At 38.9% G+C, this 26,865-nt stretch overlaps 1 protein-coding gene across 1 annotated transcript in view; it reads right to left on the minus strand.

Annotated features, from left to right (window-relative positions):
• Positions 1-12,843: 12,843 nt before the first annotated feature.
• The window catches only part of SPTLC3 (serine palmitoyltransferase long chain base subunit 3), a 131,270-nt gene continuing 117,248 nt past the window's right edge, over positions 12,844-26,865 (minus strand). The window contains exons 10-13 of the mRNA XM_054723873.1: positions 22,698-22,833; positions 17,708-17,837; positions 16,520-16,641; positions 12,844-13,366 (exon numbers count right to left, since the gene is read on the minus strand). Of these exons, the coding sequence (XP_054579848.1) occupies positions 16,528-16,641; positions 17,708-17,837; positions 22,698-22,833 (380 nt within the window). The 3' untranslated portion in view covers positions 12,844-13,366; positions 16,520-16,527. The remainder of the gene's footprint in view (positions 13,367-16,519; positions 16,642-17,707; positions 17,838-22,697; positions 22,834-26,865) is intronic.

Raw genomic sequence — 26,865 nt, forward strand, 5'->3', positions numbered from 1 at the left:
TTTGATGCAGTAGAAAATGTTCTGGGTATACTTTTTACAAGGGTTATTCCTCCCCTTCCTGGTCAGAGCTGGGAGGGGAATCTTTCTCATAACTTCACTGTGAGAACCTGGTGGGGCTTCTGGAGGTACATCCCATGAAAGTTTGGCACCCACCCTTCAAGCGTGGGGTCCTTAAAAATTTCTTACTCTCATGCTAGTCCACCCTCAGCCTCTAGCACTTCATCAAAATTACCATTTCAATGTTCTTATTTCTTTATGGCTCTAGCAGCTTCTGTTCCAGGCAAGCAGGTCTTGACTATGAGTTCCTGGATCCCCGTCTCTCCAGATTTCAAAGGGGCCATTGGTCCTTTACCTCAGTTCTCTGATGGGTCCAAGAAAAGTCATTAATTTTCAGTTTGGTCATCCATTTATTATTGTAAGGATAGGAGTGACAACTTGCATGCTCTTCATAAGTCAGACAAGAACCCTAAGCCCCCATGCTTTCCCCTTGAGTATCATTTTTTTCATTTATAAAATGAGTTTATTTATAGCTACCTTGCAATTCATTGCCATGAATTTTTGAGCTAATAATCTATAAGAAAGTAATGTAAGACTCATAGCAGGTGGTCAATAAAATGGCATTCTATACTTCAATTTTACAGGGTATTCCATTGTCATAAAAAAACAAACAGAGTGGAACCATGCATATATTTATGTTACATAAAATCAGCTAGATGTGCTCAAATAAAAATTAATAAATGGAGATAAAATAGTTTAAATAATGTGGACAAGTTTGCCTGTCGAGCCATAGTGTGTGCATTTGTGTCAACTAAAAAGAAAGATGCAGTGAAGAGCTGGGAGTGGAAGAGAGGAGGAGGAGGAAGGGAACTTTCCAGGTAGATGGAACCATATATGGTTGATTCCTGTGACAGGAAGAATCTACGAATATTTAAGAAATATGGCATTGGAGCTGGAGGAGGTGAGAGGTGGGATATAGTGATCTTTGCAGAGTTCTTGGCTTCTGTTTTAAAAGCAGTTAGCTAGTTACCTCAAAACTCAATTTTTATCATTCACATATTTAATAGGTAGAAAGTGGACATAGTGTCTTACTACAGATATACTTTATGTTTCTTTTCATTATTGTTCAAATTAAATATTTAAATGTATTTATTTGTGTGAGATTATTTATTGTTCCATTTCTTAACTTATTGGTTCTTTGTGCTATTATTACTTTTTAAATAAATTAATTGTGTATATACATATATATTTAATTTATAAAATGAGTTTATTTATAGCTGTCTTACAATGTTTTATATATATATATTTATATTTTTCTTTCATGTTTCATGTTTGAGGAAAAATTCTTCCCAAATATATATATATATATATATATATATATATATATATACACACACACACATATATATATATATATACATATATATATGTATCTCTCTCTCTCTCTCTCTCTCTCTCTCTCTCTATATATATATATATATATATATATATATATATATACTTAGTTATTACCATTCATTTATTTAAAATGAATAGGTCTTCCCATTTGTTGGTGTGACAACTCAGTGGTTTTTAACTATATGAATTTATTTCTCATGTCTGTGGGTTAGTTGCAATTCAGCTGATCTAGAGTGGCACTTTCTTAGTTGGTGATTTATTTGGCAAGATGGTCCTATGGAAAGGTTAATATTTGGTTTCTTGGAGAAAGTTATAACAATGTCATCCCTGCCTGGGCAAGTTCTTGTGACTCCAGTAAGACATAGGCTGCAAGATTAAATGTTTGTGATGAAAGGGAAAGAGGTGTCCTTTTTCTTGGGTTTACCTGACAGCAGACTCAGGAAAAAAAAATTTGTCCAGTAGTTTATATGGGAGATGATTCTAGAAGCATGATGAGAGAATGGGGAAGAAAGACAGGGAAGAGAAGACAGCCAATAAAGAATTTATTGATAAGAAAACAAAAGAGAGAGGAAAAAACAAACAAACGTATGGGCTGGGGACAGCAGTGTGGTGATTGCCAGGGATGAGGGGCGGTAAGAGGTGGAGGAGGATAAAAGGGAGATAAAGGGTGATGGACAGATACTTCAGTTGGGGTGGTGAACACACAATACAGTGTACAGATGATGTGTTGTGGAATTGTACACCTGAAACCTGTATAATTTTGTTAACCAGTGTCACCCCAGCACATTCAATAAAAAAGAATTTATTGATGAGCAGGTTACCACTATGGGCAGCTGGAGTTCTATACTACTGAGGATACTCTGAAAGACTGTGTAACACATACCTTCAAATTATGCTCCCATATAGCAAAGAAGTTGAAGAGCTCATCTGCCAACTCCCTTTGCTCTTGGGGTATCAACTCTTGGTTTGTGTGGACTGGGGACGATGGAGTCCAGAGAAAACCCTTAGGCAAAGGGATGCAGGTGCGTGCAGGAGGCAGCTGCCACTGTGCAGGAAAATGTCCACTGAGGTGCAGGTAACCTCAAGGGAGGGCTGAGAGCACAAGAAAGTACTAGACTGCAGACCTAAAGTGAGCCTGAGGATGCAGTGACTCCTTTTATTGCACACTGCTGTGGATTCAGCTGGTCTTCAATAAACGCTTGTTACTGTGAGTGAGCACCTTGCAGGTCAGGAGAGAAAGTGGTTTTATTTTCCTTTCTCAATATTTAGTTCAGAGCTGAACACATCTATTACTCAATAAATCTTGGTGTAGGGAGGAAATTTAGGAGAGCTTTTCCCTTGGGGCTGGGTAGACTGTGTCGAGTCTCATGGCTTGGTGATCCATGCCAGGTATTCCCACTGGCAAGTTACTTGCTCCTTTTAGTCTATTTCCTCATCTTTAACACAGAAATAGTGATGCAGTACTCAGGTATTATTGTAAGAAGCAAATGAGTTAACATATGTTCAGTGGCCCTTCTAGAATCTCCGTATTGAGGGAACTTAGAACAGATATCAGTTAGGGTGGAAAGGAAAGCAGGGCATTTGCAGAAGATTGAGAACACTTTCTTGACTGGGGAAAGGCTGGTGGAGCTTAAAGAAGCCCTCTCAAACACCCCTTTGGTGCTGCTATGGTATCTATTAGGTACCTGGACTACGTACCTAGACTAGGGCTTGGCAGTTGACAGGGATTTCATCTAACAGAGCTTATTATCCGGCTTTAATGCATGATATTGCTCTGTTTGGAAATGTTGAGCTGATAGCATATTGATAGTGTTTGTATTTTATGATATGTAATTGTTATCGCAATACAGCTATAATGATGTGACAACCAAAGCAGTAAACTTACAGTGCAAGGCAGAATGTACCCTTGAAATCACTACTTTCCCCTGATTTCTCTCTTGGAAGTATCTAGCTCTCATGAGTGACTGTCAACACTTGGAACCGGGATTCAGAATGGGGTGAGGAACCCAAACCAAAGCCTGGGTGAGTGATGACTAAGCAGAGAAGGTCAGGCTTTCTCCCTGAACACCAAGAATGGCTAGTCATGTGGCATAGAGCACAAACTCTGTAGCATGGGGGAACTTGGTGTATGGTGGTGCTGGAGACATCAACAAATTCATCCTATAAGACGGAATGAAGCACCGCCATGCTTGCTGTCAGGCAGTTGGCTGGGTGTCCTAAAAAACTTGTAGCAGGTTCCTCTAGGTGGATAACTATAAGGGAAAAAGGACACGGTGGCCAGGGGCCCCTGAACAATTCAGATGTTGACCCTGAGTGATAAACACTATTTATCTGAGATCCAGATTTAATTGGAATGGACCAAAAGACTTTCCAAGAGGCCTCTCCACTCTTTTGTCTCTCAGTGCAAAGCCATACCTTGTAAGCAACCCAAAACTTTAGGGCTCATCTTCCAGCTAGTGGGGATTTCAAATCAAGGCAGAACCAAGGAAGAATTGTTGATCTAAGAGTAATGTTCCTAGTTTGTCTAATATGTGTTATTTTTCTTCCAAATTAAATTTATATTATTTTTTAATTATGAAGATCACACACACGTGCACACACACACACACACACACATAATTCTTATCCAGAGAAAATTGGATATAGTTTTTGAGATATTTTATAGATTTATGTAAATATGTGTTTAAGTATTTAATTAGTCTTGTAAAAATATTTATACTTTCAATATAAATAAATAAATTTTACAGTTTAATTTAACCAGAGTTAATTAAGTGTAAATAAATCTTAAAAATCTTAAAAAGTAAGACATTGAAATTAAATAAATCTCCTATTTATAGTATTCCAATATTTAGATTTTACAAACAATACTCTGATCCTTGTTGCTAAACCTTTGTGATATTCTTAATTTGTCCTTAAACTCTTTTTTTCATATTTTTATCTCTTTATCTCTCTGAGCTGCATTCTGAACAATTTTTTCATATAGTTCACTAATTTTCTCTTAAGCTATGTCTAAGCTGTTGTTTAACCCATCTTTTGAGATTTTTATTTTCAATGATCATATTTTGACATTTCTAAAAGTTCTGTTTTCCAGATCTGTCCTCACTTCTCATATTCTCTGTTCATTTTTATGCCTTTAATCATTTAAGAATGATTTTTATGGTGTATATCCAAGGGCATCTATTATCACTGTTTCTGATACTGACTTCTGCTCTTGCTCAAAGTGGATTGTTTCCCCATGAGTTTTGTAATTTTGAACTATGAACTCATCTTCTGTGGGACCTCAGTGGGGATCCTCATATAAGAATATACCCCTTCAGAGGGATTTTCTAATAGTTTCTGCCAGGCACACAGTGAGAATTATCAGCTCAGAACACATTTATTTCTTGACATAAGAATTCAAGTGTAAATGTGAATGCCAAATTCATGAGGCTGCCAAATTCATGAGGCCACCAAATTCAATGGTTATAAATTCTCAGAGTAGGCCATTTTTTTCTCTCCACCTAGTAGACAGAAAACATCATTGTCATCTCATCATTGCTTTGGGGTAGATTGTTCTCACTGGCCCAAGTTCTCATCTAGGTTCCCAAATGGGCACAAATCTCTATGTTACTGATTCCAAAAAACACCCATAGGCCCACCAGAGTTTCAGCTCAGCAGTTTCAGTAGTTGCAGGTGACGATTTCATGTTCCTTTTTATTTTTCATCCCTGGGGACTTTCCTAATTTTCTTCCAGGATCAGATCTGTATTTAAAAAAGATCTTGCATTTTCCCTAGTACTTTCGCTTTGCTATAAGAGATTTTCTGGTTATTTAGACCATAATGTTGCCAGCAACTAAAGCCCTTAAGTATTTCTTTAGTGAAAATTTTCCAAGGAGGATTTCATATTTAAGAGGAATGTACATTATAATGTAGCTCACACATACTATATTTCATCCTATCTAATAAAGAGGGAATATGCAAATTGACCATTATGCCATAACAAGATGGCTGCGCCCACAGTGGAGGCAGGGATCCCATAACACAAGATGGCTGCACCCACAGTGGAGGCAGAGTTCCCTTAACAAACCTTAACGAGCAATCAGCAGGGACCTGAAGCTGCGTGGCGCTGGGCCTGGGCAGGGGACCTGAGGCTGTGCTTCCTGCCAGGTGGGGCGTGATAGGGGACCTCAGGCCATGCCCCCCGCCCAGTGGAGCTTGACAGGGGAACTGAGGCCATGCCACCGCCCAGCAGGGCTTGACGGGGGGACCTCAGGTTGTGCCCCCCGCCTGCAAGGCTTGACAGGGGTGGGGCCGGCTGGGTCTGGATCTAGCCCAATGCGGGTGGGGCTGGCTGGTTCTGGGTCTCGCACGATTTTGAGGCGCACATGGGTGGATGGGGACTTGACTCTGGTTCCCGTGGCGCGCACCAGACTCTGATAGAAGGAAGATTTTCTTATATATTTTACTAATTTTCTTTCATCTCTAACACTTCCATTATAAAGGACAAATAGCAATATTAAAATATTTCCTCTAATTAATTCCCTTTTAATGTGCATGAATTTTGTGCACCAGGTCACTAGTACATAATAAACAATGTTGAAAGCATTGTGATATCTTATGAATTTAATTTAGGAACATAATAACAAGAGACAGCTTTAAATAATTTCTTAGCTCTCTCGTTAACTAAATCTGTGTTCAACTTGTCTATCTCATTTTAAGCATCTTTTAATTAAAACTTTTAATTTTTTCCCAGAAGCAGAAAAATCAAGTTTCAAAGTATGATGCTCACTGTTAGAATTTAGTTTCTGGTGTTTATTCTTGTAATAGAACATCTGTCTCCTTACAACCTTTGGAAGTATAAATCCAAAGGACCTGAATAGGAATGTTCATGGAATTCTGATGAACAAGGGTTTTCTATAAGCATGTCCCCACATCCTTACTTTTGCCAAGTGAGAACCTACTACATATAAATTTTATTTTCACACCACTCAGTTACATTCGTGTTTAAGGCTGAGTGAAAGGAAGGAAGCTACTACATGGGGCGGGGCAGGAATGAGTGCTGTGCATGCTGTTATTTTTAGTGGCTACCTCCCCTAGTCCTTACACAGTCACCGAGGAGTAGCTTTGAACAAGCTGCAAAACCCCGAGAGGTCATAACCCAGGAGGGGAGAGACTCCAGGAACGTGCACCAGGGAAGATGCAGATGGATAAACAAGCCATAAAGTGCACCATAGTTTCTCTTTTCCAGCATTTCACTGAAGAGTTGACCCCAGGCTATTACCCTGTGAAAGTGGAATTTTAAGAGTCAACCCCAAACAAACCTATACTAATCCCCAGTTGGCTGGCTTTCCCCATCACTAATGAAACCCAGGAGGGTCCTGATGTGAGGTGTGACAATCTGAGAGGCAGAGTGAAGATCACAGAGGCGAGAAACCTATCACCTCTCCTTTTATAACCTGAAGAGCATATGGGCCAGACTCAGCATGCCCAAAGTTCTCATTGGCCACTGCCAGAGAGCCGCATGTAGATGGACACCCACCTCTGTGGCGCCCCCTCCTCCAGTCTGGCCCAGCCCAAGTCTTTTCCAAGGTGCCTTAGCTGACAGTGTTCAAATATGACAGCCACCTTGCATACACCTTTTCTGAGGACTCAGGTGAATGCCTCCTGAGATGAAGTGATGAGAATGAAAGGTCGGATAAGCAACGTTTCTGACCAGCCGGCTGTGGGATCACACTCTGGTCTCTCTGACTGGAGCATGGATAGAGCTTATAAGGCCTCGTCTATCTGATGGGAATAAATGGGTTGGGTTGGAGCAGTGCTGGGGAGGATCTCTAGGAACTGAGGCATTAGGGTATAATCTGCAGCCATTCTGCTTCTTATAAATCTCTAATTACTTCCTTTAGATCGTGGAGTCAGGGCCTGCCATCCTCATCAGAATGTGTCCAGAGTCAGAGTTAAGTCGATCATCAGACAGGAGTAAGATGTGGGTCTCCTCCACACTCATTTCCTTTCTCACAGGTTAAACTCTGCAGCCTCAACTATGCACGGAATGACGAAGTCCTAGGGCTTGGGGAAAGTTCAGCAGGAAATGGGGCCAGGTCCTTGAAACAACATATGGAGGAAGGTGCTTGCCAACCACAGGCACTAATTTTCACTTAAGGAGCAAAACCCAGCCCTCCACCTTTTGTTATAAAAGTTTAATCTACTGGGATTTCTCTGCATTGTACTCCTGGATTAATTCTGTGCTATCCTAGATGCCATGTCTTCCTGTTGCTTGGATGTGTTTATTGGAGTCTTAGTCAAGTAATATTTTTTTAAATTGGTTTTAGAGAGGGAGGGGAGGAGAGGGAGAGAGAAAGAGAGAGAGAGAGAGAGAGAGAGAGAGAGAGAGAGAGAGAGACCAGGAGTCGAACCCACAACGCAGATATGTGCCCTGATGGGGAACTGAACTCACGGCTCTCTGGCTCTCTGGTGCTTGGGATGAAGGACCCTCCAACCAAATGAGCCACACCAGCCAGGGAGGTCAGTAATTTTTTAAAGAGAGGGTACTGAGAAAATAAGCTTACTGAATCTTTTATGTAAAAATAAGTCCCAATTTCACCCTCCCTTGATTAGATAAATTTTTCTGGATATAAGATTTTAGATTCAAAACTATTTTCTCTCTGAATTTGAAGGCATTGCTTTCAGTATCCAGTAATGCTCATGAGACATTCATGATAGAAAAAGAAGTGGCAGGGGATACAAATAAAAAATGAGCAAAAGACCAATACAACAGCCAATGAACACATAAAAAAAAAACACATCACTCGTAAATGGGAAGCAGACATTAATTAAAACCTATTTTCTTGGTCCCACTTCTAGGAATATATCCTAAGAAACCTAAGAAACCTGAAACACCAATCAGAAAGATTTATGCACTCCCATGTTCATAGCAGCACAATTTAAATAGCTAAGATCTGGAAACAGCCCTAGTGCTCATCAGTAGATAAGAAAGCTCTGATACACTTACACCATGGAATACTATGCAGCAGTAAAAAAGAAGAATCTCTTACCCTTTGAGACATCATGGAGAGACCTGGGAGTATTATGCTAAGTGAAATAAGCCAGTCAGAGAAAGACAAGTATCACATGATCTCACTCATCTGTGGAATCTAATGAATAAAATAATCTGATTAACAAAATAGATCTAGAGACCTAGAAGGAGGAAATAGACTGTCAAATCTCAGAGGGAAGGTGGAGGAGGGAGGGTGGGTGAATGGGAAGAGATCAACAAAAGAACTTGTATGCAGATATACATAACCCATGGACACAGATAATAGTGTAGTGAAGGCCTGGAGTGGGGGGTAGGGGGGGCTAGAAGGGGTCAATGGGGGAAAAAAGGGGGACATATGTAATACTTTCAACAATAAAGATTTTTTTAAAACCCCATTTTCTTTTCTATCAGATTGATAAAGATCATAAAAATGGTAATACTCAGCATTGGCACAGATTGGGGAAATGAATATTTTTATACACTGCTGAAGGGTGTGAAAATTGGAATGAACTTGATGGAGAACACGTTTATAATATTAAGAAATAAAATTTGTTACTTTTACCTTTGTAGGTGAGATTGTTTTGTTCTTTTCCAGCTGGGAACTTTTTAGTTCTTCTCTTTATCCTTGGTGTAACAAAGTTTCAGGAAGATGCATTTAGGTGAAATCTATTTTTAGGTGAAGGGATTAAGTACAAATCGGCAGTTACAAAATAGTAATGGGGAAGTAAAGTACAGCACAGGGAATATAGTCAATAATATTATAAGAACTATGTATGATGTCAGATGGGCACTAGACTTATGGGGGGATCATTTAGTAAGTTATATAAATGTCTAACCGCTAATCTGTATCCCTGAAACCAATATTGAATGTTAACTGTAATTGAAAAATAATTAAAAAAAGAAAATCTATTTTTATTAGCACTTACTGGATCATTTCCACCTTCCGTTCTGTTTTAGCTTCAAGGAAATAATACTTCTATTATTTCTTTGTTTTTTTCCCCCGTCTTCACTTTTTCTGATTCTTTTTTCCCCCTCACATTTTTATTAGATTAATAATGGTCCTCCTGATTGTATCATACATATCTCTTGAATTTTCTGTCATGTTTTTAATTGTTGCTTTATATTGATTTATTTTCATCAAACATTTAAATATTAAATATTTAAATTTAATGAGTTCTCTGGTTTCTTTTTATAGCAACCTATTCTTGTTTTGTAGATGTCATACCTTCATACAATCAGGTTGATCAATAAGAATAATAATTAGAATATTTAAGAAGTTTTCTTTTCTATGATTATCTGTTTCTGTTGGTGAAAGCTTTTCTATTTTTTAATCTTGGCCACTCATTTTGGTGTTGCTGGTTTTCCTCAAATATTGGTAATTCCTGATCTTTCATTCTTATTCACAATTGAGCTCCATGATGATTAATTTGAATAGCTGGGTTGTTTCTGCTCTACTTGGATATTATAAATAATAAATGCACAGTTAAAACATAATTTTTAAAAGAGTGTTAACCTCGTTAGAAATGAACCCACTTTAATAAAATATTTTAGTTTTTAATATAATGTGCCTGTAATAATGACTATCTATAGGACTTACAGACTTACCTACATAGAAATCATTAATATTTGGTTGTTCCAGAGTTGATTTATTAATAAAATATCTTACAAATACACATACACATTTTGAAGTTTTATCTAAGTTTTTTTTTTTTTAGTTAAAAACTCTTCATAAATATTTAGTTGAAAAGGTTTTAGGGTAACTAACTTATATTTTTTAATGTTAAGACACTATCTATAATAATAAAAGCATAATATGCTCATTAGACTGGATGTCCTTCCAGACTACCTTCCTGACAAAGCTGCGGGGGCCAAGGCAGAGGTGGCTGCTGGGCAGCCGGGGGCCAAGCCCCTTGCACAGATTTCGTGCATTGGGCCTCTAGTTTTATATATAAAAGAGAACCCAATTTGTCATAGGTGTCTATATTGAGTGACTGTAACTTATTGATGCCTTACGTGTACAGAGATTTTTTTCAAAGACTGGTATAAAGTATATGTAGTTGGTATGGACATTATTAAAATACTTGCATGACTTTACAATTATTTACAAAATAGATACATTATGGGGAAATCATGTATTATTGGCAAGAGAGATTATTTTTCCCTTTTAAAAAACTCATAGACTGATTGGCTGCCTCAGACTGGTGAAAAATTTTCATTCAAAAGATGCCAAGATCTTTTTCCATGATCTCACATTGCTACCCATTCATTTTTCACACAGAGCCTGATTCATGCAGGGGATCAGCCAGGTTGAGGCTGGATTGATCTCATCACAGTGAAGCCATTACACTTCTGTCGGTCTTCCTTACACATTTGCTCCATGCATGCTTCAAATCTGGAAAAAAAACATACTTATGGGCTGGAGAAACAAAGAAGCAGCAATTTCCTTGCCTTATTCCTTGGACGGGGATGAAGTAGAGAGCACGATGTGGTGATTGGAGCCAGACCTAACCCTGGCCGTGGGCATTGCAGCCGACCCAAACCTAATTAAGAAAGATCCTGAATAAACTTGGGTCAGAGCCAAAATCACTAGCTCCTTCAATCAATATTTTTGATATAAAAATTAGCATCTGGGCTGAATAAAAGGGAACACTGTTTCATGCCACAGGAAAAAAAAAATCCCCTCTTGCTTCTACTCTGACCTCCTGATGTTGGATATTTTATTGATTTGTATCTGTGATAACTTTTCAGAGCAGTTGGCTGGCAACCATCAGATTGTAGCCTCTCATTTGAAGGGATGCAATGAGAATGCATACAAGTTCTTTGGTTGATCTCTTCCCACCCACCCACATTCTCCCTTAAACCCTAACTGTCACAGGCATCAAACTTTTCAAAATGGGTAAGCTGGTTTCACGTGTTCTCTTATTCCTGCTTGAATTGCCGTTGCTAATATATAAAGTTAGCTAAAATAACTTTTCTAAGAAATTGGCTTTGATAAAGGAGAGAGAAGACATTCTCAGAAAAAAGCAATAGTCTGTCAGAGCCTTGCAAGTCCTCTTTATACTCTGCAATCCCATGACAACATCAACACTGTTGCCTTCCAACATGAGTCCATTATTAATCGCCCCAAGAGTCTCCAGAAGGTAGTGGGTGTCAGAGTACTTAGTACAGTGTCTGGCACAAGATAAGTGTCTAAAAATAATTTACTTGTTATTTTTTGAAGACACCACATACCTACTTTAGAAAGAATTCTTAGTCTTGATCCATAAAATTTATATGCAGGGTATAAGATAGAGAAAGAAAAGATTAACATTTGACTCTTTTTGATGCCTTTGTTATCCTGAAGACTTATTTTGTAATGAAGTGGAAACCAATTAAGGAACAAGTTAAGACATCTCTACCTTTTAGATTCAGTGCAATATCTACTGAGGGAATCTTATTATATCTGGAACTTGCTTCCAAGTTATTTGGTGGAAATGGGAGTGAAATGGGTGGGGGATGTAGATAAAAAGAACTGGCTAGGAATTGATAATATTTGAAGCTGGTGATAGGTGCATGTTGGCTCATTATACTATTCTCTATGTTACTATATGTTTAAAATTTTCCATTATAAAACTATTTTTAAGTAGATAGACTAGAAATATTTTTTAAACAGTTGGACTGCTGTCAACGCAAAGCTGAATTCCTCTACAAGAATTGCCTTCGGCTGAATAGTCTTGCCCAAGGTGGTTTCCTTCCCCACACTTAGCTTGCATCCTGTTACTAGTGATGGTGGGGAAGAGCAGTTGGCTGGCACACATAAAGCTCCTGGCTCTCTCATTTTGCAATTTCACAATAACTCTAAACAACCATGTCAGTTGCATAGCTCCCATGGAATTATCTAAGGCCTTTGTTATAGCATCACAATTTGACTTCTTATTTTTCCAATCCTGTTCACTCTCTCCAACCTAGATATTGTCCCATTGTATGTGGTCTCAGTGGTGTGCTGGTAAATGTTTAACAGCTGGCTCTTCAGATCCCTAATTAGTAGTGTTTGCCAATTTCCATGGTGTAAATATTTGCAGCATGGCCAATTGTAAGCTACCAAAGTGATGTCATTGAATACAGAATTGGAAAGAGATGAGTACATTTGGTTCTTGTGACAAAATGCAAGCTAGCACCAGCCACTCTTGCCAATTTTCCTCAATGAAATTCTTAAATGCAAATTTCTACCTCAGTCTGTTTTTTTAAAAACAACCCACTAAATTAACATAAATCACCAATTATTTTTATATCACCAATTTTGATATTTCGTTTATTAAATAAACTAACATTTCACAGACAGAATGAAATGAAATTGGTCACCTCAGAGGTTTCAGTGAAACACACACACACACACACACACACACACACACACACACACAACACTGTAAGACAACATTCCACAAAAATTGCTTAGAAACATTTAAAATACAGATGTCTTTTAATTTCCTAAACAATACACAGCTGCAAAGGGCCTGAGAAAACAGACTTCAAATATGTTGTTCTTACTGAGACCAGTAAAATTGCCAAGAAATCACTAGATAAGCTCTAAATACAATTGTTATCATTGCTGTAAATAAAAGATATATTTAAGTGTTAAGGTTTTATCATCAGAGCTTTAGGTCAGAGCAACCCACTTATATTTGCTGTCTCTGAAGAAAAAAGAGAGGAGCATTGCATATTTGAAGAACTGTTAAGGCTCACCCTATTCAAGAGCTGTTGTTGGAATAAATAAATAATCAAAGTTTGAAGGTTTTTTAAAGGGGTAGAAGAAAAATAAAGAAACAAGACACCACATTCAATGGAACAGTGATGAAAGGAAAAGGAACATTTTGTAGGAAAGGATACAGAGAAGCATTCAAGAAGGAATAGTTTATTCAAATGAATATTCAAGTGAATATTCTTCAATATTAGATTCCTTGTTGTAGGAAATGATGATACCTGGAAAATAGGAGCGAAATATCCAATTGAGTAGGAAAAGTTGGAATAATTGACTTTACTTTAGTAGTATAAGTACTCTTAATTATAAACACAGAGTCAGAACAAAGCTTCTGTTACGTTATTAGAGCCAACTGGTCTATCAAAACAAAAGCTCCAATAATTATTCTCAAATTATGACATGGATTAGAATCCCTTGGGAAGGCTGATGACAATGTAGATTACTATCTCTCACTATTCTAATTCAGTAGAATGCTGGTGTGGGACTCAAGGATCTGCATTTTATCAAGCTTTCAAGTAAATTCTGAAGCCTGTGGTTCTCAGATCAAAACTTGCTGAAACACATTCCAGCCAAGCATTCATGATACTGAAGTCCCATGATAAGATTAGACATGTGTCCATGTCATTTCATTATGTAAATAATCTTTCTTATAAATATCAGTCTGGATCCTTTATCTTCTGCTTCCCTGAAGATTATTTTTAGGACAACACCTTCCATCTATCTATCAACGAATCAGATTTTCATCTCTCTACCTTTCATCTCTCTACTCTCTGTAAGGGAAAAGTAAATGTGAGTGTGTGTGTGTGTGTGTGTGTGTGTGTGTGTGTGTGTGTGTAAATGGGAAGGTTGGAGATACATAACATTGTAGTTCTTTTAGAAATTCTCTTTCCCCCAGAATCAACCTAAGAGACATTTTTGGCTCTGCTATACTTGTGGAAACTCAGTAATCCCTATTGAATTAAAATCATGGTCTTATTAACCTAGCAGCAGAAGAAAAATTCTCAGTATTCACAATCACCCTCTTAACCAACCTCATTATATATATGCACACTCTTATATTGTCAGACCAGTGGGACCTGGATCCCTCCTAATGTGCTGCTCGGGAAGCATTCCACTTGGCTTACAGTTGCTCTTATAAGTGTATATTCAATATAGACTCTGACAGAGATAGGCCTTTTATCTTGTACACGAGAAAGTAATAAATTGCCCCAGAACTCTTGGATCTTGATGAAGAGAGAGTAATCTCCCCCTGCCTCCCATGCCAACTGGCTAAGTAATTAGTTTCCTATCATGAGTTGACTCAAGAGCCTCCATGAAAGTAATTATGAGAGTAATTCCTGCTCAAGGAGACACCCCTCTGGAGGCTTAAAACTCAAAGGGTGGGTGTGTAGATCACAGGCACCCAGAATGGGAGGGGATGTTTATTGCTTGCTATACCGTAGGGAGGCCCAGACATGCTGCCGCCCTCTTTGTCTCCTGTTTCTTTTACAGGACTGAGGACATTTATGCATTTTGGAAAATTAACTAGGATCAATTTCATTTAAATGCACATTTTCAAAAGAAAAGACCTATGTGTCTTTTTTTTCCCCGCTGTACATTTACTCAACATATATTTTCCTTGCACAAGTAATGCTTTACTGGCTCATGGAGAAGAACTGAAATTTAGTTATCAAATTCAGTCATTAGATGGGGCAACAGCATTTCAGAACCTGCTTTCTCTCCTTCTAAGCTAATTGTACGTAAAAATTGTTCACGAAGAATGTTATACTACTTAAAAACATTCATGATCCACTTTTAAATTGTTGTACCTACTAGGGGTTATAATTTCCTAAAACTTTCCATGCAGATCACCTTTCTCCTTTAATAAGTTTTGAACATCAGGTCATGTTGCTCCATCCAACACCAGTGCTTGGGGTTGAGTTTCTATCTCAGTGCACAGCATGAAAGCTTGGGTCCATGTGTGTCACACAAAGTCAAGCCTCTCTTGAAGTGATTTGTTTATAGTGTCATTTGATGGAGTGGAATGTTCTGTAACTCATTCAAACTATTACAGAAGCTTTGCTAAAAGGTCACCACTGCTCTTTAGAGTTTCCAAATCTGTGCACCATCTGGGAGCTTGTTAAAGATAAGGTTTTCCACTGGCTTTTTCCATACCAACTAGATCCAATTAGCGAAGGGGTGCTATTCCAGAGGAGTTTGTGTTCAGAGACACACAGAGAGAGAAGGGAGGGAGGGAGAGAGAGAGAGAGAGAGAGAGAGAGAGAGAGAGAGAGAGAGAGAGAGAGAGCTGAAGTAAATTACAGTTAGTTGCCAATAGTGCACAAGTTCACTTTGCACCAAATTGAAGTGCATTTGGCAGATGACAGCGCTATTTAATGTTAATAGGCCTAAATGGGTGTGTGTGTGTGTGTCAGTCTTGAAAAAGTTGAATATTTGGTTTTAGATGTTTTTAAACCAATTCTTCAAGTGTAGTCATGGGAGTCAACTCTCAAGAAAATGGAATCTCACTATTTACACAAAATTCAATAGGAAAATGTCAACCCATTCCTTCAAGTCATAGAGACTACACATGCTAAACATTCACTCTACATGGCACCAAAAATGTTCAAATGCTTCTAATGTCATGGTTTTAGTTGAGGCCTAAAATTGGCTTGTGCTTGCTGTCTACCCCCTTCCTTATGAAACACACATCTTGAATTTTCCAAACCTTAAAAGCTCAGCTGTAAAACTGTAGGAGACCAGTAAGAGGAAAAGGAAAGTTTCCTTCAAAGACATCTCTAGGTGCTGCTGGCCAGTTCTGCTCTTTCCCTCAAAACACTAACTATGGCTTTTGACACTTGTCCTTGGAAAAAGTCCAAATGTGGCAAATGGTAGAAGCAACATTTCTTTACCTTCCTGCCTGGAACTTCCTGTGATACACGAGTTCTAGCTGGTGCTTTCACGTGGGAACAAGGAGGTCCGCTACTGACCACCACCTTGGCCCATCCGGAGATGGAATAAGTAAACACACAGTGAGATCTATGGAATTAAAAATCGAAACCCTCTCCTTTGGTTGGAATTCCTGAAAGGGCCTGGACTAAAGAGGCTGCACAGTAGCAGCTAAAACGCAGGCTTATTGCCATTACAAACATTATAAGAAGTGTGTGTGTGTGTGTAGCAGGTTACTTGGGAGAAGAGAAACATAAATCTGAAACCGTATTTTTGTCTCTACAGTCCTGAGATGGGGACATTAAGAACACAATAACGTCTCCCTCAGTTCAACTAAGCTGGTTCAAAAACCAAATTGTCCTTAGAAAGGGAGAGAAATGCACTTATATTCTTTTTGAGGCAAAGAGAGAATTTTTCTGGCAAAGTCTTTAGGTGCCATTCAGGACCTGGAAACTTAATCATCGAGTTCAAAGCTTGTTTCATCATAGAGTTCAGGGCGTGCTGACTTCTTGTTCCGGGAATATTTCAGGTTCAGGAGATCACCCATCTCATCTAGGGCTTCCAACACCTGTAAAGAGATCGCCCTCCATTAGTCATCTTTGAACCTCCGAGTGGCTCTGCTCTCCAGTACTTCACAGAGAGCTACACTCTTCTTTTCCCAGCTTCTTTGATTTTAAAGAAATAAAGAAAAATCCAAGTCATTAAGGTATGGTGTATAAGGCATCCCTAGAGGAATGTTAGGTGCTAATTCACTTTATTTCATATTCTTTGTCTAACTCCACATAATGAGTGTTTCACTTATTTTGGTGGTATGAAGAAAAGAATAAAAGTATCTGACCCATGCTACCCTTTAGCTTTATTTTAAAGTTTAATGACTTATAGGTAAACTTGTGGAAGAAAAAGATAAAGTGTCCACCTTCATGCTCCTGCAATCACCTAAATTTCCTTTCCAAGATGAACTGATTCTATCTAGTATTATCACTAGTTGCTTATTTTTTAGTGTCTCCTCTCCGACTTTTGGCTTCAGGATTTTTCACATAGCAGACACTCAATAGTTTGCCAAATTGCATTGACATTATAAGAATGTTCCATCAACTCCAAACTGACTGAGATGGCTTAGTTCTCTGATATTCTTCATCCACATAAAGATTTAAATCAAAGAACCATGAAATGTGGTTTTAAAATCATTAACGCTTCCTGCAAATGGCTGTCTTTGTTACTAGTTTTCCAACATGTTGCCTAGTTGGGTTATATGTTATTATGATTAATTTGGTGGCTATGAAAAATGTCGTGATGCAGGCAGATGATGCTAAAAAAGCATGTTAGATTAGCTTTTGCATTTAGAACTAGAGTAAATAGCACAACATTTGGCTACTCAGTCAGTCTTTTCTATAAAAACCAAAACACTGACTTGACTCAAGTCTTCACTAAACTGATTTCCTTTCTGTATACTGAGTTGATCACATTGTTGGACAGTGTTGGCATACCCTTGTTTTTAGCAGTGAGTGTTATTAGTGTTATTTTCCTAAATCTCCCAAGAGAGACCCAGGGAACCCTAAGCTAGTGCAATAAAAGAACATGCTCAGAATCCAAGGTACTGGTACTGGAGATCCCTTGGCCTGTACTGTACTCACCGTGTCTAACATCTCTCGGGTATGTGCTGCTGAAACGCAGAACCGTGCCCTGGCTTCCGCTAAGGGAGTAGCTGGAAATCCAACGACCACTACCCCAATCTTTCTGTTTAGTAGGTGCCTTGCAAAGGCCCTAAAGAAAAGACAAAAAAGGAAGTTTACTGGGAGATGACAACAACATACTGTATAAAAAAGAGAGAATATGACTAATTGACTTTTTCTTAAAAAACAAACAATTAATAGAAGATGATTGAAGTTATTAAGCATCTGTCAAACACAATTCACAAAGAAATGGGACAGTCACTTGATGGCACCAGAGTGTGTATATTATGGATCCTGGCACACTCATTAAATAATCTTGAGTACTGAGTCTCTGACATTGAGCAGAAAATACTGATGGACGTGACCTTGATTTAACAAGTATGCACTGATGTTAAATCTTTTGTCTGTAGGATTCCTAGGAATAAAAACTAAACAGCTAACACAGTGCAATTACATAAAGGAAGAATATACATGATATTGTCCCCCCACCAAAAAAATGTATACACACTGTAACAGCTGATAGCTGAATTTTGAAAAATGAAATGTATTTTAATAAACATTGCCTTTATAATTAATCAAAGTGTATGTATGCATTTTTTGGGACACTCTTTATATTAAAAGCACACCTATATGTTTTAAAAACATAATACTAATGATATAGTATGAAAATTTCAAGAAACCTGTACTTAATGACTGTAATTTGAAGACCAAAGTCAGAAGGTCTGCAGGAGCCAACCCCAAGCCATATTCTCACCCCAGAGCCAAATATTTTATTTTCAATTAAATCAAGAAATAGCAAGGGTCTCCTTATTTCTTCATGTGTGAATGAAGAGTCCAGGGAGACTAAATTCATTAACTGGTTAAAGGGAAGTGGGACGGGAGGGAGACAGGGAAAGAAATGTACATGCACAGGGAGGCTGGCTGGTTGTAGGACAATAGTCTCACAACTGCAAAGATTCCTAATGCAGGGCAAAACCTCTTAAAGTTACGATTCCTTCCCCTTTACTGATTCTCATCTCTTTCTTTTCCAGAGCTAATCTCAGTAACAATTCTAGAATATCAGGCTGTCATAGTCTGTAAATTTTTTGTGTCAGAGCCAAGGTCAGACAAAAAGACATGCCCCAGGTGAATCTATCCCTCATACTGAGTGAGGTAAATGCATCATTCTGTTCTTAGCATTAAGAGGTTGCTGGTGTCTTATTCTGTGACAGCATCACAGAAACCTTCCAGTCATAACTCAGGAAGAATTCTTGAACCAGGCTGAGAGCAAGCCTGCTCATTTATTCATTCCTCTCGCCCTTAGGCTGTCTGCCTTTTGGTTGCCTCAAGAACGTTATCAAATGAAGCGATGGAGATTATAAGACCTACCAGACACACAGCCTCTCTGGCCCCCTGGCTGGGATAAGGCAAGATCCGCCCTTTGATTTGGCCTGGGAAGGTTACAAGGAGATGAAGCTTTCTAACTGAGAAAGCTTGCAAACAGAGGCTGTTCTTTCTGCTTCTTGATCACCCTATGGAAGGCTGCCCATGGAACTACACAGGATGAGAGCTCGTAATTGTCTGAGAATCAAGTCAAGTGCTTTTATTGCTGGAGTACAAACCACCTGACCCATGATCTCAGGCCAGTTGTCGGGACTCCCAAAGGAGCATTTTCACTGTCTGTGAGTTTCTCTTTGTACCAGAGGAAGCGAGTTTTGCCAAAGAATGTAAAGCAAACTCTATGACTGTTGATTCATTAAGGTTAATCTGAGGCCTCCCTGGAGCACTTTTGAGCTTAAAACTTACACTTCTAAACTCCACCTCTTTCAGGCAATGCATATAATTGCCCTGAACATTTTCTATAATAAGCCTCTGGGTTTGTACTCCCCAAAGGAAATCAGAGCTGGCATAGGCTTAAAGAAACGAAAATTATGTAATAATAATAATAATAATAATAATAATAATAAACATTAGCATGTGTTGCCTGCAGCATCAGGGCAGCTTGTGTCCTATAATCTTCCACCTGTGTGACAAGGGCCATCAAAGGAAAATGTAAGCCCTGTACCAAATAGTAAATACTATAGATTCTTGATTACTTAAGTGCATGTTTTATAAATGCAATCAGTCTATTGAACTTCTTAGCAGATTCCAGTGGTAGAGTTGCAAGCGGACTCTTTTCAAAACTTCCTCTTGGCTGGAAATTATATTTTCATTCTGCAGTTTTTAAATGAAATCAAAGATTTTAAAATGAGCCAATGAAAGAAGTGCTAATATACTGGCTTATACCATACAATTAACTCCTGTCTCATAATCTACGTATAAACTTTTGATTGAAGAAATAGAAGAGATAGAAATCAATCCAGGCAGCAGGGCAAGCTCTTGCTAGCAATTCCTGCTAACAATAGATGATATGACCTTTTGTCACTAACCTGTTCTAAGTTTCCTTAGACAACCCAAACAAGTTGAGTTTCTGTTTCCATTGTAACGATTGATGCCTTTGGATTCTCCAAAGATGACATTAAAGAGGGTTGAACTTATACCCCTCATTGCTTTAGTGAGATGTGCATTTTCCCCTATGGACTAAAGCTTGAGAGGCTGTGCTATGCACGAAAAGAGCTCTGGTATAGGAGGCCAATGGAACTGGCTTTGAATTCTATGCTCTACTACCTATAACCCGAGTGGCCCTTAGAAAGCAGTTGACTTTTGTGAGTCTTGGTGTCCTCATTTGTAAACCAGGGCTAAGTGTCCTCCCCTCAATGGATGACCACTGGGTCTAAGAGCCATAGGAGCACATAATTGGCATTTAGCAACATTAGCTCCTCATTAAAAACCATCTTAAATTGGAAGGCACTAGAGAGTTTGACATATCCTCCAGTGTTTAAGATAGCATAGTTGATGCAGAGTATCACAGTATTTTTACCTACTATTTCCCCCAGAAGTTATATTTTTATTAATGTAACTAAAGATTGCAATAATTATTTTGGAGAGACATGCAATCATGGTGACTCAATCTTGCATTCAGTTAAAACTAGTAATAATCATCATTGTAGCAGAATTAGAAGTAGTAATAGTAATAATAATGGTTACCACGAACTGAGTGCTTACAGTACACTAAACACTATATTGAGTGCTTTATACATATTATTAATACTATCCTATATAATAAGAGAGGAATATGCTAATTATTCATGAGGCGTAATGACTGACCTTGGAATGACTGGATCACGGATCTGCAGGAGGGTGGGCAGCAGAACTACAATCAGGCTGCAGAGAGCTATAGGAGGGGGCAGGGCAGCAAGCTATGGGGCGTGGAGGGGGGAGCTACAGGAGGGCGGGGCAGCAGGCAGAGAGCTACAGGAGGGCGGCAGAGAGCTACTGACACATGGATTCGTGCACAGGACTACTAGTTAATAATAATAGTTAACACTGAGTAGCTTCTAGATAAGAGGCAATGCCAAATGCTGACAGAACTCATCTTGTTTAATCTTCACAATGGCCTTATGAAATAGGTACTATTACATCTCATTTCAAAAATGAAAAAGCTGTGGCTTCAGAAGGTTGGGTAACTTGTCCAAGATTTCCCCAGTTAGGAAGAGGCAGAGTCAAAATTCTTTTTTATTCCAAATATCTCACTACACCATAGAGCATAACTTTTACATGAAGCTTCCTCTTAGTTCTATTTTTAATTCCACATTTACTATGTCCAGTCAGGACTCCTGGCATATAAAGGAGCAGACACTCTCTGTTATTGTAGAGTTGAGTTCTTGAATTTAAATGCATTTGCTTTTACTCTTCATGGACTCTTCTCATTGGATTGATCCAATTCCCAACCTGTTGAGATTTTAATTATGGCTTTTATCATCAAAGTTGGAACTATCCAGCACATCCCCTACTGCCACCTGCCAGTGTTGTGCACATCACACTCTCAAAAATAAAGTAAGTTGATATTTGGTGTCTTCATTTGAGTAAATGATAAAATATTAGATTGACATGAACTCAATATAAAGTCTTTCTTCCAGAAATCACCATTTCCCCAACTACTCTAAATAAAGGTAAGTTTTCTTTTGTGCCTTCTAAAATCAGAGGGTAAAGGGCTTTGGATTATCTGCTACTTTGAATCACCATTGTCACCCCTCCCTGCCATTAGCACAGAGCAGTATCCCGTGTGACCTTTCCGTGGCACACTGTCTTCTTGCCCCTCCAGGCAATGCAATCCTGACCCAGATCTGTGAACAAAAGGCTGAGTGATGGCAAATCTGTGGCACACTAAACAAATCACACATATGTTTTAACTGCTTGGGATTTTGCTGTGGTAAAATGACACAAAAGCATACTCCGAAGAATCAATCTATTAACTCATCCCTACCCATCACAAGGGATCAATGGAAAACAACTCCAAATAAGCTCACAGGAGAGGCATTAAAATTTGGTGTTAAGAGCATGAGCTTTGGAGCAAGCCTAGGTTTGGATTGGCCTCTGGGTTTTACTACTGCTTGGCAAGTATGACATTGAGCAAGCTGTTCACCTGCTCTCCGCCTCAGTTTCCCCACACTTAAAGCAAGGCTGCCTTCTTCTGAGGATGGCCACAAGTGTTCAATGGGAGAAAGTACAGAACCTGGTAATGTTGTTTTTAAATATTAGGAGAAAGGGCCTTCAGAATTTCTCTTTGACAAAGATCTTAGGGCAGAAGGAGGCTCAGGATCATCCTTGATTTACTGTGGAGCCTTAGGAGGGGTAGGTGATTCCCCTAAATTCACAGAGCTTGGAAATGGTGGACCTTAGCAATTGTGCAAAGACCCTGTTGATGGGCCATGTGCCTTCTGAGCTGCTCCACAAGTGAATTCTGAACTCGGCACCTGTCAAAAGTGCATGATCAAGGCCTACATTGCTAGAGCCTCAGAGTCAAAAGCACCATCTTAGTCAGATCACCTTGGGGCTTATACATTACTCTAAGAGTCTGTTGGATACTCACGCTACTTTACCAGGCATGTAAAGGAGCAGGGGGACCACGGGAGATTCCTCATTGCCATAGATAATGAATCCCATTTCGTTCAGTCTCTGTCTGAAGTATCTTGTGTTTTTTGCAAGTTGCCGTACTCTCTTTAACCCTGAAAGGAGACAGGCATGAAATCCATCAATTACCACCAGGAAGAGGGAAGCAAAGGTCAGATGGGCTTGGCAAGCATTCCTAAGTCTTTCTGCAGGCCTGCAGCGTTAGTTGGGAGGAGGTGGAAGTAGGGTGGGAACATATCTCCTGGTAAGTAGGTGTGGGCACTAATGCCTGAGAACTGCCCTGAGCCTGGAAGACAGGATCTAGGGGCAATGGTGCTTCCAGGTACTGCTAGCAACTAAAGGTAGGCTAGGCTGTAGGATCACAGTGGGGTGGGGTGGCGGGGAAGGTTCTAGCAAGAAGGAATGAGATGAATTATCATTTACTAGGTACCCATTGTGTATGAACTCTGCAGTAACTGCTTTAAAAACATTAACTTAAGAGAAGGAGTGACATAAGAAGTCTCTCTCTCTCTCTCTCTCTCTCTCTCTCTCTCTCTCTCTCACACACACACACACACACACACACACACACACACACACACGTATTATCACACTAGTTGTTGGTAGAGGCTTTTAAGCCAAGCTGAGCTGATCCATTAAATTGCCCCTCATCTAAGTCTCTAATTAAAGAACATGTCACCCAACCTGAGTTTTAAGGGGTAGCACTTTACTGAACAAGACAGGTTCAGCTGAAACCAGGACTATTTTGTGAGGTATTTGTTGGTGGTAGAGTAATAGAGGGAAGGGAAGGGAAGAGGGAGATCTCTGCTTTCCCAAAGCAGAAAAAAATGACAGTGTTAACTCCAAACAGAAGGTCAAGCCAAGGTACATGTGTCCATTTCCAGGTTATTAGTCCCTTTGCTCTAAAGTTTATCCTCTGTCTTTAGCATGTGTCCAGTGGAGAGGTTACACACATGAGACAACCATGGAATTAAAGAGCAGAAGGAGTTCTAAAGACATTTGTCTACTCCCGTCCTGCCTCTAATCAGGAAAGTCAGTAAACCAACCACAACTAGTCAGTAAATCTTCAATAGGAAGGTTGAAAAGAACTGAGTATTTAACTCCCCCCAGAAATCAGTCCAATGTTCACATTTGATGCAAAGTTGCTATTCAGCAGGAATGTGCTGCTACTGCTGATCTCCGTTCAGCTGTCCATTCAAACTAATCAGAGCTGTTGCTCTACCAGTTATTCAATATTTTGAACATCACTCCTGATTGTCTGTAGTTCTCCAGATGTAAAATGGGTAAAATGTTTAGTAAACATGTCCTCTAGTTCCTCCTTAGAGAGATGGCCCTAGATTGTGCCTTGGCAATGGGTTAAGCAGTGGATGTCTCCTGCTTAGCATCTTCCTCCAGGGGACCATGATATTCAGGTAGAGTTCACCTTGCCTTTCCATTTGCTACAAGTGTAGCATGTGATCAAGCCCTGGCCAATAGGAATACTTCATTTTCTTGATTATTGGTTCATGATGGAACACAACCTGGGCCTATCAGAGTCTTTCAGATCTACCGAAGAAGAAGTGTAAGAATTAGGTCAGTCTCAAGCTACATCTGTCACCGCATGGAGGAAACCTGCTTGAAAATGATGCTGACCCAGAAGAAAGCTAAGACACAAGTTTGCAAGAGGCCTGGTAGCATTATTGAAACTCTAGGGTTTATTCATACCTAAGTGAGTCCATTCCCTGGACTGGCCGTGTTGTGTGAACCAATATATTTCTTTTTCTTACTTAAGTTACTTTAAGCTGAATTTCTAATACCTATAACCAAATGTATCCTGAGAAATATAGGTGGCCACTAATTGGATGAGGTTACCTCTAAAGGACAATAATAATATCAACAACAACAGTAATTGTAGCTCACAAATATGTATTATCTCTACTGTTATAAGCACTTGATATTTAATAATTTATTTAGTCCTTTAAAAACTCTGTTGATATAGATGCTATAATCTCATGTTATACATGAGGAAACCAAGTAACTTACCCAAGTTCATACAGTTAGTAGGCAGCAGAATCATAATTTAAACCCAGGTAATTAGGTTCTGGATTCTGTGTTGTTAACCCCTGTATTATGGTACTCTCCCCAAGAGCAGCAATGAATAATGTCTGGCTAGATAATGAATAGTAGCTATCTCTTTTCCTGAAGCTCAATAAAATTTATCTCTGCCAGCTGTTAGGATCATTGTTCTATCATTATTTTTTTCAGTAGAGGCAGTTAAAAGGTTGAAGCTCTAGACAGGTTCATGTTGTGAGGGATGAGGTAGGATATCAAGTCTGGACCCTACCACAGAGAAGGGCTGGCAGACCCCCTTCACTTTGGATCAGGGATCTGAAGGGCTAATCCTGAAAAGTCAGGGTGATCCAAAAGTAGACGGCACCCCAAATGGCATTTTCTTTATCCAAACATATAACATTTTTAAACTAGGCTATATCACTCCCCAAATACATCAGATTTGCTTTTCAGAATTTTTCTTTGCTCATCAGACCCACATCTACTTGACCTCTGTGACATTTTAAGTGAGTTAACAATATATGTCGAGTAAGGGAGATTTAATTGAGTGCAACACCAACCAAGGAGAATGATGTTGAATACGCCAATTGTCCCTTCTTGTTTTTTGTTATTATCTTTCACCCACTCCAGTTCTCAAAGAAGTTCCCTTCCCAAGTCTGCCAGTTCTCAGTAAGCATGTTGTGATAAAAAAAGCATCTGGCTTATTGTACTTCCTCAGGAAAGCTGACCTCCTAGCTCCATCATGCTGGCCATGGCTAATGGATGCAAGGCATCCTTGATCCAAGGGCAGTACATTTGGATACTGGGCAAGGATCCATGAATTGGTCTACATAGGAACTTTTCCATAGAGATAACAAATATCAATTATACCAATAAAATCCTCTTACTCAGTAAAGTGTGAATGTGAAAAATTTAGAGGGAACCAATAATTGGTAGTAAGACTAGATATTGAGAGACAGAGAGAAAAAAGCTTATCAGAATCTATAAGACAGAGGAAGCCACTGATAAGTAAAAACTATGGTAAACCATGAAGAAGACAAGTAGGCAGGGAAAAGTTAGTCAGTAGAAACAGGAAAAAAGAAATAGGAAGAGGGAATAGCTTATAATCTAGTGGGAGACAGACAATCAAATGATCATAAATGGATGTAAAATTGCAACTCTGATGAGTCCTGTAAAGAATGCTATCTGGTGTTATGGGAACCTGTGTCAGATTGTACCAAGTCTGAGGAAGCCAATACATAATAAGTGAGCTTAGAGCTGAAGGATGAACAAATGTTAACCTGGCAAAAAACAAACAAACAACAACAATAAAAAACAAAACAAAACACCAAACAGAGGAGAGCATTTTAGGCACAGGAAACGGAACAGGTGCAATGGTCCTACAGTTTGTAGAAAAGAGTGGTTGAGAACAAGGCATGATAAGGCTGAAACTCTGGGTAGATCATCTAAAAAAAGTACAGAGATTGAAAAACCCAACATTTAATGGTTGGGAAGAGAAGGATGAACTTAAAAGGTAGATAAATAGCCATTGAGGAGGGAGAAGATAAATCAAGGGATAAAATAGTGTTCATTAGCTTTATCAACATGGCCATATTTGATAACCTTTACTTCCAAGTTCTTGTTTGAGACTTTGGTTTTTAAAAAACAAGTAGTTGCAAGTATAATTTACTTTAATATATGTTTCTATTTTCCCACTCACCTTCTTCTCCCCCCCCCCCAAATGATAAGCTTTCTTTCCCAAAGTTCCAGATTTGAAACTTTAATTCAAGCAAGGGGTTAAGAGAGGTAGAGAAAAATTTGTATAAATTTTATAGACATAATTTCCTTGGTACTTAAAAACTTGTTTTGTGACATGCTGAGCATCCCTTGGAAGCTAGTTATGTGTACAGAGAGAAACTTATGTGAAGAAAATAGAAATGAGAATATGTGTCTTTATATTTAAAAAATTTCATCCACACATCGACTCTGTGTATTAGAACATAAAAAGCAGGGGGAGATTGTGGACAGGAAAGAAAAAGAAAAGAGGGGTGGAGTAAGACGTGTTTTAGAGAAGGTGATTGAAATGAAGGCATAGATAT

Source organism: Eptesicus fuscus, chromosome 12, assembly GCF_027574615.1.
Source record: "Eptesicus fuscus isolate TK198812 chromosome 12, DD_ASM_mEF_20220401, whole genome shotgun sequence".
In the NCBI taxonomy this organism is placed as follows: Eukaryota; Metazoa; Chordata; class Mammalia; order Chiroptera; family Vespertilionidae; genus Eptesicus; species Eptesicus fuscus.